Source organism: Haemaphysalis longicornis, unplaced genomic scaffold (assembly GCF_048455015.1).
Source record: "Haemaphysalis longicornis isolate Haplotype H1 unplaced genomic scaffold, Haemaphysalis longicornis Haplotype H1 scaffold_1, whole genome shotgun sequence".
In the NCBI taxonomy this organism is placed as follows: Eukaryota; Metazoa; Arthropoda; class Arachnida; order Ixodida; family Ixodidae; genus Haemaphysalis; species Haemaphysalis longicornis.
In genome coordinates, this window is record NW_027526203.1 from 19,788,048 (window position 1) to 19,801,994 (window position 13,947).

A 13,947-nucleotide genomic window follows, 5' to 3' on the forward strand; every position below is an offset into this window, starting at 1 on the left:
TCTCTAAGGGATAGTTTTTCAATGTAATAAAGAAAAACGTGCAGAAATTGCAGTTGACTGAGCACTGGACTGCTACTCCGCAGGTCCATATTTGAATACCATAGGATCACACATGTGTTTTGTTTTCTTTAGACGTTTCTTGAGAGGCCATTTTCTTGGGCAGCCAGCGACAACGACAACGGTATTTTTTCCGCAGAATAGGGCCATCGCATTACACAAATTTTATTTCATCTTCATGGTCCCTTTTGGTCGTAATGCCACGCTATGGAGTATCACACACAGTCGTAATGCGAACATTCCGCCATAGAGGTAAACAACCTTTTTCGCTCCTGATTTTAACACTCTAGCGTTATTAGGTTCATTTTTCGATTTACGCGTGGCTGCTAACCGTGCGGTAGCAGCCGTGCTCATCCAGCGCCAACGAAAACAAATTCGCGCCAATCCATACTGTGAATGTGGTCGGAAAGCAAAGCTCTAAACGGCACCCACAACGATTACCCACGCGGCGTCACTTAAATTTACTTACGTAGCTCTACAAATACTGAAACCAGAGAGAAGTATAATGCACTTAATCCCACCCTTTATTACTTCAAAGAGGTATTATTGGTAAGGTGAAATCAATGCATATTGCATGAACGTTGGTTGGTTGAATTGTGTTGGTGTAGCACATGAATGGACACTGTTTTTTTTATATGAAATTAAAGGAAGCTCAAACCCGGTGTTAAACGATCTGATTTCTCCGTCTCTTCCGCCGCGGACGGAGACGGCGAGATGGGCGGCCGAGACGGAAGACGATAAGCAGGAGGAGAAAATGTTGGAGGAGAATCCGGAGGAGGAGGACGAAATACTTCTATTCAAATTTCTGACCAGCCCAGAGTGCGGCCCAGGGGAATGGTTCCTTCTTCACTGTAGCCCATATTCAGTCCGCGCCGCCTGTGCTCTGTCCACTAGCTGAAGCTGGGTAGGCAGAGAGGAGCTGGACAGCAGCATCTCCCATTGCTCTTGTTCAGTAGTGGACGGAAAGAGAGGAGGGTGCTCAGGGCTAAAGTCGCACACCTCGATTATGTGGCAGAGTGTTCCTACTTGCGAGCAAAATGTACAATCAGCGTTGTAACGATTCGGGTACATTAGGTGAAGACGCGTCTGGTGTGGGAAGGAGCCGGATTGTATGAGCCGTAGGGTAGTTTGTTGTTCTCTGGAAAGGTCAGGGTAAGGCGAAGGTAGGGTCTGTCTCAGGAGGCGATACTGCTGGGTTCTGTCCCTTAACGAGACAAGCGGGTGACTGTCCTAGTGCAGCTCCATAGCACGGGGGGTGAAAGTGCCGGCATGGTGGGCGTATTCGCTGCCCTTGATGGAAGCGTAAGCGGGTGTCCAGATGAACCGAATGGAACCATTTAGGGGGCGGATTTTTACCACATGCATTGCAGGTAGGGACACCAAACCAGACTCGTAATTCCGGTAGGCTTGTTGGGAATCGGTGGCTACCTTACGAACCACTGGTTGAGGAAGAGCCAAGGCGATGGCTTCCTCTTCTGCTGCCGTCATGTCTCCGTTCTTGAGTGAGGCACAAGCAAGGAGGTTGGTTCTGGAGGTGGCCATGATGATGGCGTACTGCTTCCCTCGATGTTGGGAGGCGTCTGTGTAGATAACTGCATGATCCCCACCGAGGGTGGTGTTGAACGCTTGAGCCCGTGCTTGTCGGCGACCCTACTCGTGTGAGGGGTTCATATTTCTAAGCAAAGGGCGCATCCTTAGTTCTTGTCGCCATAGCTCCAGGAGTACATCAAGCGGGGTGACATTCTATGCTGCCCAGCCAATCTGGTGAAGGATGTGGCGACCCGCCGCAGTTCTGCTCATTCGGAGCGTCTGGATAGAAAGATGGCCCTCTATCAGCTCTTCCGCCGTGTGGTAGAGCCCCGTGCTAAGTAGCCTCTCTGTGGACGCACTCATGGGAAGACCAATGGCTTGCTCAACCGCCTTTCTAATCATTATATAAAGCATCTTAATGTCCTCCTTTCCAAGAAGAGGAGAGAGGGTTGACGTAAGTGATTCTCTAGAGGACAAAAGCTTGAACTAATCGAAAGGTATCAAATTTCTTGAGGCCTCGCTTCTTCTTGGCAACTCGCCTGATCATCCGTATGATTTTATTGATGTTGTGTTCGAGGTGCTGCGAGGATTCGTCACTCTTGGTGTTGGCCTGAAGATGTAGGCCCAGGATCTTGATGCTGGGGCTTGGAGTGATGGCCTGACCATCAAGGAGTATTGGAATGTGTTCCTTGGGTTGTCGTTTGGCGTGAGGGTTGACGACAAGGAGCTGAGATTTTTACGTGAACACTGGAAGCCACAGGCTTTAGCACGTTGGTGTACTAGAAGTGAGATGCCATGAGTTGATGTGAGCTTTCTTTAATCTCTATCGCGTAGCATTCGACGAGAATGCAGGGATTAAACCCGTAGATGTGCTTGGTGAGTGCACCACTTGTTTTCCCCGTCCCCGCATGAGCTCGTAGCTATTGCGAAACTTCGAGAGGGGTACTGACTCGCATTAGTCGGAGCAGGCGGTGAAGCTACAGCGCCAAGTGAATGACTGGCGGGGACGGCGGCGTTCCATCTTTTCTCGTGCTCGGACGTGTAACACGTTTCTTGTGACCCGACTTCTTTATGTCCTACAGGTGTTACATTGCTCACGGCTCAGGATACAGGCTTTTACAGGATTTTGGCAATCTTCTTTTGGTGTTCGCGTAGTGAGCCACTGCGTCGCGATAACCTTTTTCTTCCGGTTGTGGGAGGTAGACTTGGGCTTGTTCATCTGTTTCTTTGGCAGCTTCTTTCTGGTTTATACTAGTTTCGAGATGTTCAACATCCTTTTTTGTACGCTGTACTGCAAATACGTCTTGCACATTTTCTCCCTGATATTGTGGTGTCTTCGCTGTCTGTGGACGGAGCCCGAAGCCCGCGAGGTTTCCTCAAAAAAGTGGTTGACACGTTTCGCTTCTTACAGGCTCGGTTTAGCCTTGAGTTCATATTTACTGCTTCGCGCGAGTCTATTTTTGATGGCCTGATTTCTGGGTTTTTTTTCCCACACCTTTATATCGTGTTCTGTACCTACAGTGTCCGTACCAAGATGTCCTCAATAGAGTGTGTAAAATGTGTGTTCCTCCAGGTGTTAAAACATTTTTCTTTAAATTACACACTGGCACGCTCCCTGTTAAAACTTGGATGAAAGACCGGGGTCTCTTAATAGCTTGATCGACAGACTGCCGGCTCTGTACTCGACCAGAGACAATTGATCACTGCTTTGTAGACTGCAGAGATGCTGTCTTTTTCTGGGACATTTTACAGCGAACGCTGAGAAAAGACATGGATATTGTCTGCTTGTATAGCTCGTACTGCAACGTCTGAGCGTATTCTCCCATGTAACAAAGAAAAAAAAGAGCTCGTAGCTAAATCGGTAAGGCAGCGGGCTTTGGCTTTGTTACCCTACTAGTTCCATGTTCGAATCCTGGCGGTGCCAGTAAATTTTTTTGTTTGTTCGCGGGTGTTTTCTGTTGACACCAATGGTCGCGAAAGTACCCTTGGGGGTAGAGGTAAAAAGCTTTGCTTTAAAACGTCATCGCTGCCGCTCGGAACATACGGCTGTGGGTGGTAGCCAGATATATGGCGCAGCGGCAACTGAAATATGGAAAGCAGGAGGATGATACTGCGGTGAAGACGACAGAAAGAACGCGCACTTTCAGCGGGTGGCGTGCCTGCGCAGTGGCACCCATTGGTATCATGCACGGCGCAGACACGGTGCCAGCCGTCCCCTAACTGATGGCATCACACCAAAGGGCCTCTGCAGCGTAAGTAAGAAATTTTAAATTCCTGGTAGTTTACATTGCTAAGCCACACAGGATATGAGGCACATCGTAGTCGAAGGCTCCGGATTAATTTCGACGATCTCTCATTAATTTCGTCGATCTTTTCTGCATACATCAGGAAAACTATCGCTGCGGTAAGGAGTAGAACCCATGTCCTACGGCTATGCAGCACAACGCCTTACCTACTTAGCCACTACGCCAGGGTTTCCACTCGAAGGGATGCCGCCGCGGCGACATTAGGTCACCAGCTAAACGAGGGGCAGAACATTAATGCCACTATCTTCAAACCAAAATATGTTTAGAATAAAGCCAAAACGAACTAAAATAATGCCCACTATATAGCGTGTAAGGACACCAATTTATAAAGTACTTTTCGATATTTCCGCGGTTCTGGCTTAGCCTGAAATTTTGTGTGGAAACCTACCGATAGCGCCAACCGGCTAATTTAAACATGATCCTAAAAAGATTGCTAGGGATGTCCTTTTAGACAACAGTCACGTAAAAATGCTCGGCATGGCTATAGAAACAAGCGGCAGAACCGATCTTCCAATCACTAAAATACAGAAAAGCTTTAAGCAATCGCCTGCATTATAAAGCGCCTAACCAATATATGAGAGCAGGAATGAGAAAGAAACGCTGACTTATTCAGCCACTGATCCTGAGCGGATATCGCCGAGCCAACCGTACCGCAAACTTGCCCACACCGAAGGAAACCAAACAAACACCGTCATCAGGACAGCGTGTAAGGCACCTTAGACCTCCCGTTTTTACGGCGAGACTAACTGACAAGCGCAGGATCTCAAGGATCACAAAATAGATACGTAGAGACGGGTCTAAAAGAACAAGACCATTACCTCAACGGAGCGATGAAATAAGAAAATTCGATTGCAAGGAATGACCTCGGACAGGGCATGACTAAATCGGCTGAAGGTCGATGCGAGAGGCCTTCGTCATGCAGTAGACCTAAATAGGATGTTATACACGATGATGATGATAGAAAGGTCTTAAAAGTGTACCTTTAAAAAGCCTTTGAAGCAATCATAGAAACTAATCCCGTAACACCAAGGGCGGGGCTGGGAAAACAAAGTCGTGACGTGCCATCCTATGGAAAACAGGCAACCGCGTAAAAGAAATGACTGGACGCCATGATGAACATGTCACCGATCCTGCTCCTCCGCATAAAAACTATTGATAAAGTTCATTCTAGGAAAATTGTAAAATCATGAGAACACAGTATACACCAACTGCGGGATGTACTGAAGTACGAGCAAAGAACTGTCATAGTGAACTACACTTACTATCTTTGTTACTGCATGATCTTTCTACCTGCATGAACGAAGAAATGCAAGTTATAACTATGCTGTTGGCCACCGGACCGGTGATAATATCCAGTAAAAATCATTAAAGACTCTCAAAAGGCTGTTGGCTGTAGGTGGGGTACCTAAACGCTTCCGTAATATATTGTCATCCAGCATGAACAAAGTTAGCTGCACCACTTAGACACCCGGGCTCAGGGGCCTGGAAGGCAACGAGGCAACGACCAAAAGGCGGGCGAACTCGCATACCGTTACCTCCTCACAACGACTACCACACTCCTTTTCCAGAAAAACGTTAAAAACGACTCCCCCTCCTACGCCGTAGAACATTATCCTTGCCACAAGGGATCTCAATGCCGAAGAATTGTAAACTCCACGGAGGATAAACCAACAAAAGTATCTGCAGTTATTTTTGGGTGAAGATGTTTGATGGGAACATCAGACATTAAACTAAAACTATGCTTAGTTCTGGGAAACATCCACCCTCTTCCACGCAAACAACTGTGCCCAAGATATGCTTATTGGAGTACAACTAAAAGGTTACATATTCCACTTGTATCGAGACATGGTAGGAAACTTTGAGCAGCTCGCTACGTCAAGGTCAGTGTGTGCTGATTGAGGGGACAAGGGAAGGAGTGGTTGTATTTGGTGCTCTTGACTTCACTCCCACCCTTGAGCTCTGTACCATCTCTTTATCTGCTTTTCTTAAACCCCAATTATTTCTTCCTTAACGGAGATCTTCACTGCCTCTGTCTCTCTCTTAGAAAAAAGCAAACATGTTCAGTCCGCCAAGCACATAAGAGAATAAGAACTTTGAGACATTCACACTGTCTTCTCGCTCAAACCTACTAACAGCCGCTACCTCACATCTTAAAGGGGTACTGACACGAAATTTCAAAGCTGAGTTAACTATGTAAAAGACTTCCTTTGTATATGGAGATACCTCCCAGCAAGTGTCAACAGTAACCGTTCTGTATAACATATTTGAAATACATTTTAATCTTTGCATGCCCGAGAAAGCTCAGGGCGGATACCGTTTCGCAATCGTCATGAGCATGACGGCATCTACTCCTCCTGGTATCAAACTGCCGACGTGAGGGCTCCGTGACGTGGATGCTCCAGGGCGTTTACACGTCACCGGTTTTGGGATTGGCGTCATGCTGCGCGGGCGCGTGGAGATGGCGGAGACAACGGCCGGACTGGGTGCACGAACGAGCTTTCGCGCGCGCGTTCACGCCATCAGTGGTGTGGTACGAGACCGGTGACTTCACGGCGCCCTCCTGTCATGGCGGCCGCCTCAGTGTTCATTTTGTCGGAACCGAAACTGACACGGATAAAGGAGGCTGTCAATAATTATATACGCAGCGACCAACCGTTTAATCTGCCATTCTATCATTAGTGGGCTGGTACGCACCCGTAACAGGGAAACTAACGTAACACAAAAATTTCGTGTCAGTACTCCTTTCAGCTAGAGCACTGCACAGGTCCTCTGTCTCTCCTGGTCAATGGCGATTAAAAACCCTTGCTGGTAGTCTTTCTCTCTTTGCTGACGTTGAGTGCTCGTGAAGCATAGATCATAAATGCAGCAAAATCGTTGGAAAACGCTCCCTGGGCGTCTAAGCAACGCTATCGCGTGGTACGTCTTAATAGATGAACGTAGACGTCAACTACAACTTCTTTTACCTTGGCTGGAAATTTTATTTCAGTTGTGGGATGTTGTTTCACCGCGTGCCCAGCGAGCTGGCGTTAGTACGTTCCTTGGAATAGAATGTGCATTGCTCATGGTTAGGCGCTGTAATATTCTCCAAAAAATCGGTACTTATGGAAGAGCACAGAGCTTGGGTACTGAGTTATGCTAAGTAAACATACAGATTTTTAAATATTATCCCGCCAAGATACACAAGGTATATCAACGAACTTTAAATTATAGGCGAAGCAAATGGGATTCAAGGAGTCGTGCAGCGCGCGAGGAAAATTATCAAGTCAAGCGATTATCAAACCATAAGAAGTGAATATATTTACGAACTACCGCTTTCCATTCACAGCCCTCGCAATAGAAACACGCAAAGAGCACACGTTCAACCTTTCACTGACGTATTGGCTCTGCACAAAGATTTTGCTTTACAACTTCTGCGCAAAATTATGAAAGCGTGGTGGATATTAATGCCGGTGCACAAAAGATTACTAAAACTACCCGGAATAAGGAATGCTGATGCCACTTTGTAACTAACGGCAGGCCTATTTCTACGTCCGCATTAAGCCATCGTGTGTTGTGAATAAGCAAAGTGTGTCAGCGTACGCGTTACTATGTTTATATGTGATGTTTTCTTATTTTAAACATAATTTGCAATATAATAAACGGTTGAGCACAAAACAAGACAATTGATATAGAGCCTTGAACATAATACTGTTTTTTTGTCTTTTTAGCGATGCAATGTAGAAACCCGAGCGAGTAGAAGCGTAAACAGAGTTACTAATTTATCTACGGAACTAAAGTATAAACGCATGGGTGAATTTTTTTCTTCTTAGTGCTTAATCCAAAGAATTACCCGCCCGAGGAAGCCGAGAAAACGTACATGACGTTTATACCTGTGCACACCCCATGAGCTGCTCCCTGGAGCATTTCTGGGTACACGTCCGCGCGTAAGTCTCCTGGCCTTCATTCCTCAAGGTGAAACAATGAAGTGTGTTCTGCGAAAAAAGTTTATTCTTGCTAGATGCTCTCAGCCCCGATTCTTTCAACTCGGCCTCTGCTGGCGGCAATCGTACACCTGTTTTGGGGGCATGACAGAACCACACTCAGTTCACCTAAAATTAGGTGGAGGGTTCTGGCTATATTTTACTAGCGCAAAGGAGGGAACACAAAAAGAAATATAAACACGTTCGTCCCGTCCTTGGCGCTAGAACAATCTACCCAGTATTCATTAAAGTGCCTCTGCAACACTTCAGTTAACCGCTATTACTCTTTGCTTCGCGTCTGGAAGCACTGCGTGATTTGCTCGTCACAGCAGATACGCCCTCCGTTCCTGCTTTGCTTTTGTGACTTTCTTCTTTAAGTGGATATTGAATGCGTTCATTTCTGTCTCTGAAGGAAAGCCGTCATATAGCCACTACATCCCTGTGATGACGTAATTCTAGCGGTCGGAGAACGCAAACACCCGGAAGGAGAGAAAAATCTTTCGAGGAAGTTTCTAAGTTGCCTGATGGTCATAGAGCAGTAATTTTGGTGTGAGGTAGTTTGCGACCCCCTATTCTAAGTACTGGATGTGTTGATTGACTACGTTCGGCAAGCATTTAAGATTTTGAAAGAAAGTTGAACAGTGTTGCAGGATTCCATTAACCAACTAGACAAACTTTCCGTGCTTAATTCGGTAGAGGATGTAGATTGTGTGGGTCTTGTATATAAGGGACTCGTACCCAGCAAACCGCGAAGGGACTACACGTTGATAGCCGCCGACAAATTGGTATTCTGACAGACCTTAGCACCGTTCAAGACAGACAGGGCGGGAAAAAGAAGCGTACGTCGTCCCGTTGCGTGGAGGCGCTGTGGGCTTTTGTATAGCCAAAACATTTTTTACAAAAAATAAGCAAAGCAGACAGAAACGAAGAAATTGAAGTAATCAATGAAATCGGAAACATCGTTAGAGGATGTACGGGTCAGGGAAAATAACTATCACTAAAGAATATTTTAATGATAACTCCAAGCGCGGAGCTTTGCTTTTAAGGCTAGAGCATGTGGCTTGAGGACGACGAGCTTGCAGGGAGGTAGAGCCAAATCGACGAGACATGTGTGGCCTTCGGATAGGAAAGAGAAACGATTCCACACATTGTATTGGAATGTGTTCGTATAAAAGTCTACATGAGGGCTATATTTGCCTACCCAAAGTCCTTCGGCTTAAGGGTAGCACACATCAAGTAAACTATACAAGGCTGTATAGGCGGCTAAAAGAAGATTGGACTGCTGGTAGAGCAGAAGCAGAGATGGGAATATAGCATAGGACCACTGCCTCATGCAACGAACAAAATTTCATTTGAACCTGCTGTAAAGGACATAAAGAGAGAAGAAGAAACTTTATTAAACTGAAGATCTGGTAGGTAGGTGGGGTCCTTAGTCCACGACTCCAATGTTCTACCCGCTGTCTTTGCCCTTTCGGTCAGCCATAGCTGCCTATTCTGGTCAGAGCTGCCAAGTTCACACTCCCACTGCTTGTATGCAGGACTGGGAAGTGGATTCAAGACTGCTATTCTGGAACTCTCAGGCCACGTGTTTGAGTGCAGCGCTTGATCGCAGTGCCTGCACACGGGCGTATAGACTGCAGGGTGGGTTGAGTGTAGTCTCGTGGGATGTGGGGACATGTTTATTTGGAGTTGACGGAAGGTCACTTCTTGTTATTTTGACAGCAGGTCATCTCCTGGCGGGTAAGTGCGTCGGGATAGCCTGCAGTGTTGCGTAATGTCGCTGAAAGTAGTAAGGGGGTAATCTGCCCGGTCATCGTCCTCCAGATGGGCCCGGTTTCCAAGACCTTGGGCGTATGCATGGGCTGATTGATTGCCGCGGAGTAAGGAATGGGCAAGGGGATTCTGGGCTAGAACCTGAATTGCTTTTTTTATGCTTTTCGCCATGTGCGTACGACACGCCGCTTGAGAGTCGGTGATAATGGTACTTGCTTGAGTATGTCCTATGGCGAACGCGATCGCTGTCTCTTCAGCTTGGAGAGGGTACTGCATTGCTTTAGACTCAGAGCAGAGGAAATCCATAGTATAGCACTGATGCATTAGCTTATTTGGTGGGATGACACACGTCATCACAATATATGAAGGTGGTGCTATAATCTATCAAGCCATAAATTAATCAAAGCAAGATATCCCTCCTCATAACCTCACCACTCAGATTAAAGTGAGGAGGAGCATCACGAGACAGCCGGAGTTGGCTTCATGTACCTCATTCTTCTTGCGCTTAGGAGGTGAATCGGCAGTCGGGACAGCGAAATCGCAGCAGCCTTGGTATCGTCTGTAAAAAATATAGCAAACGCAATGCCTCTTCTGTTTGTTGTGCGTGCAGTTATGACAAACTTGGACAATGACGATCGTTGTCGTTCATGGGGTCGCTGTCGTACATTTTATTTTCAATCTGATGAGAGGGTGCTAATATTTGTAGCACCTTGGTCCGACAAACATACACGTGTTTGCGTAATTTGCGTAATTTGCGAGCATCAAGAACAACAAAGTATGAATGATTCGTAAACTGTGCCGTAAAACGCGCAATAGCGGCGACAGAAAGTACAACTGAATGGGCTCAACGAAAACACTGCAACCCTCTAGGTGAAACAAAGTGCATGTCTGACCCTTCACGAATTACCTTGGTAAAACTTTCCATGCGTTTTGTAATACAATATTTACACGATGTGCCCTAGCGTGCACCAGAATTAAAACAAGAGGTGCACTGTACAGAAATGAGACGAGGTGAATGTGGATGGTCACCATGTGGATCTCGCCAAAGATATTTATTTTTATTTTGGCTAAAACTCCGTGAAATTTCATAAAATTAACTAAATTTCTCAGTTCCGTTTAGTGAAATATGAGGCGTGTGTTAAGTGAACTTATTTTGTTCATCACATTTTCATCAAATGAAAGGAAATACTCTTTTTAGTCTCTACGATGACCACAACATTACTTCATCTTATCGGTGTAGCACTGTCTTTTTTTTTTTACTGAGACCAGCCTCTTAGCTCGGAGAGCAAGAAAAACTTTTGGTTCTATCGAAGCAAGTATTTCATTATGAGCCCTAAACCTGGCGCCCCAACCCACAACAAAATTATTAAGTACATGATTCCACAGGTACAACAAAAGTAACAACAAGAGTAACAATCCGGAAACATGGATTAAAAGATTACCGAGCAGTTTTTTTTTTGACGTCAACAACAGTAACAAGGTTTTTCTTTGTGGGTTTTCTAGAAGCAGCGTAGCTATTCATCTCAAGACGAAAAATCCAGCCATTCGTCTTAAGAATTGCGTTTCTCTCGTCAGGGATCTTTGGGTAAAATACTTTAAATAAAATTCTTAAAACATTTTGATTTCAGGCTCAGAACCTCTCTATTATATTGTTCAAGTAAGCGTTTCAGAAAGCATGCACAGGTGTAAATGGTTTCACATTTCTCTGTTTACGCCACTAGTCCGGCCGATATTTCTTCTGTGTTTCCACGCTGAGGCAAAGGCTTCAAAATGAGTCAACTCGCAAGCAGATAAATACTAGAAATGCCCTACGGAAACAAAAAATGACACAACTTTCATCACAAACAACTCACATACAATCTAATGCAAAATAAAACATTTTTTTTAACTTTGGCGAGACGTTTATTTTTGGGGGGCCTGCCCCACCCAGATTCACATTCGCAACAAAAAGGGTAAACGTTGCCTTACCCTGCGGCTCATACGCAAGTGTTCGCCCTCAGGAACGCCTATTTTATATTGTTTGGGCAAAGGAAGTCATTTTGGGTTGAGTGGTTCGAAATAGCTGCGATGGTATTTGTAAAACATCCAGACTTTAAACAATCTCGCTGAGTTGCTTTGAGGCGAAACTTGCATTAAATATAAAGCTTTTCACTAGAAAACTCGCCTTATAGTTAAAACAATAAAAATAACACTGCATTTTTGCACAGGTTCGTATATTTGAGTGTCTAAATGCTCAAACGCCGATGAAATGCACTCCCCGCCCTCTTGCAAACTACGGCAGTGCGTGGAATCTGTGGCCAGGTAAATTGCGTGCCGTCTCTGATAATCCATTCTCTGTTGTTCAGTCGCTTATGATTTCCCTTACACTGCATGTTATGTTTGCTCCGATGGCCAGTTTTGAATCGTGAAAGCAAAGAAGCTGTGTTGAAGTAGCTCTGAAAACGTTTGCAGAACTATGCACGAGACATACTGCGTTGCCATTGCCTTTGCCGCGACACCGCGCGAAAAGGCAGAACTTTTTTTCCGCCTCAAGCATGTGATCAGTATTACACACTGATCTCTGTCTCTACATTTTTTTCATAAGCTCCACTGTACACTCGCATCAACAGACATGACACGATACACAATGCGACAAACAAGATTGAACGCGTTTTCCGGAGCCACACAATATGAGTGTCATGCCAGAATATTTGCCGGGCAAGAACTTAGTCGACTGCGAAGCAAAAATGAACGATAACTTTTGTAAAAAAGTGAGAAAGGAGGCAGTAAAACAAATATTTCTAGCAAGGTGTGATTCGTTCCATGGCAATACTTGCCTTCTTTGATTTGCTAAACACAGCGAGCGCATTTCTTTGTTGTTAATAATGTGGTTCAAATAAGATGTCGCACAAGCAAGTAACAGTGGACGCACTCTTGACATAACGCACTGCTGTCATTTCTGCAATGCAAGACCACGTGATGCTCGGGATGTACAAGAAATGCAAGGTCCCCCTTGTAGAAATGACAAGCCTAGAGTTCCTCTATTTAGCCTGCCCAGAGGAACTCAAGCCACGCCCATTGATGCCGGTGCAGCGCACTGTAACGCAAACTGTGCACGCGCAACGCGAAGACAATTCGGCATTGAAATATGCAATTACACAAGTTTCGGCCCTGATCATTGATCGATGAAGCTGCAGGTACGTCGAGTTCAGGATCCGTTTTACTGCAGCACTGGCACCGTCCACACACTAGAGAACACAGCACACGTGATAGCATAGTTCCGAAGGATCGCCCGCTGTAACGTCAGTAGGTGTGTCAGCAAGGTTAACCGCACAGTGCTTAACACAGTGCACGGCTAGGTTGGTGGTTCCGGCGTGGGCTCAAGCGGCAGCAGCCGCGCGGACGGGCTGACACTCTTCTGGGAAATGGCTCACTTGCTACCGAGAAGCACTTTCTCTAAGGCGAGAATCGGTGCCTCAAAGACGAGGCTGAGGGCTAGTGAAGCTCCATATGTTAGCACCAGATTCCCTATAGCGAAATATATCTGGAAAAAAATAAGAGGAAAAAAGTTAAATACTCTGAGACATTATTTTGCTCGTCGAGTATACATTCCGGAGTACATGAACAAAGCATGACAGGAAACACTATCTCTTGTCGAGAAACTGTTAGCGTTTCATCAAACAAAGCCATCACGCGATTTCCCTCCCCGAATAAGCGAATTCAGGTCAATGAGGTCACATATTGGTGAAACTTCAGGGTAACACGAAAACACGTAGTGAGAGTGGATCTCATCATGTTTTAAAACGATTATAGCCTCTAGCATTCTCCTTCGTGACACGGTGGTCCGGCTGAAGGCGACGACGAGGCGCCTCAGCAGGCAAGCAGTGCGGGCGCAGTTTCATTAATGAGCGGTGGCGAGACTGAATGCAAGCCACGTACTGTCCCGATCCTGCCTAGCTGAGGAGGTCGTGTGAAATCTATTTGCCTCCACCAGGCGCTGACGTCTGTGTGGTTCTCCAGTGCCACAAACGCGGTGACTCCGGACTTCCCGCCTTCGCTCCCAGTTCCTGCCTCTCTTTTGTGTCACATATCCTTGATGAACACCATGCCTGGGCACAGTGCTCTACAAAGTGTTGTAATAATAGAGAATTAGAGCAAACCGTAGAACCGTTCCCGGTTCGTGTGTACACGCGGTGGATGACTGGTGACACTATGCCTACGCATGCGGGTCCGGGTATGCGTAGCCGTGGCGTCGTGCACCACTGTTGCAGGACCGGCTATCCGGTATGCTATAATTCTCTACTGGTATCTTGCTTGGGGAAAACCAAAAGATGGTCCGCGTG

The 13,947-nt window shown here is 46.0% G+C and overlaps 1 protein-coding gene across 1 annotated transcript in view; it reads right to left on the reverse strand.

The window, feature by feature from the left end:
- Positions 1-10,269: 10,269 nt before the first annotated feature.
- The window catches only part of LOC144175412 (nose resistant to fluoxetine protein 6-like), a 155,653-nt gene continuing 151,975 nt past the window's right edge, over positions 10,270-13,947 (reverse strand). The window contains exon 15 of the mRNA XM_077704493.1: positions 10,270-13,148. Within this exon, the coding sequence (XP_077560619.1) occupies positions 13,035-13,148 (114 nt within the window). The 3' untranslated portion in view covers positions 10,270-13,034. The remainder of the gene's footprint in view (positions 13,149-13,947) is intronic.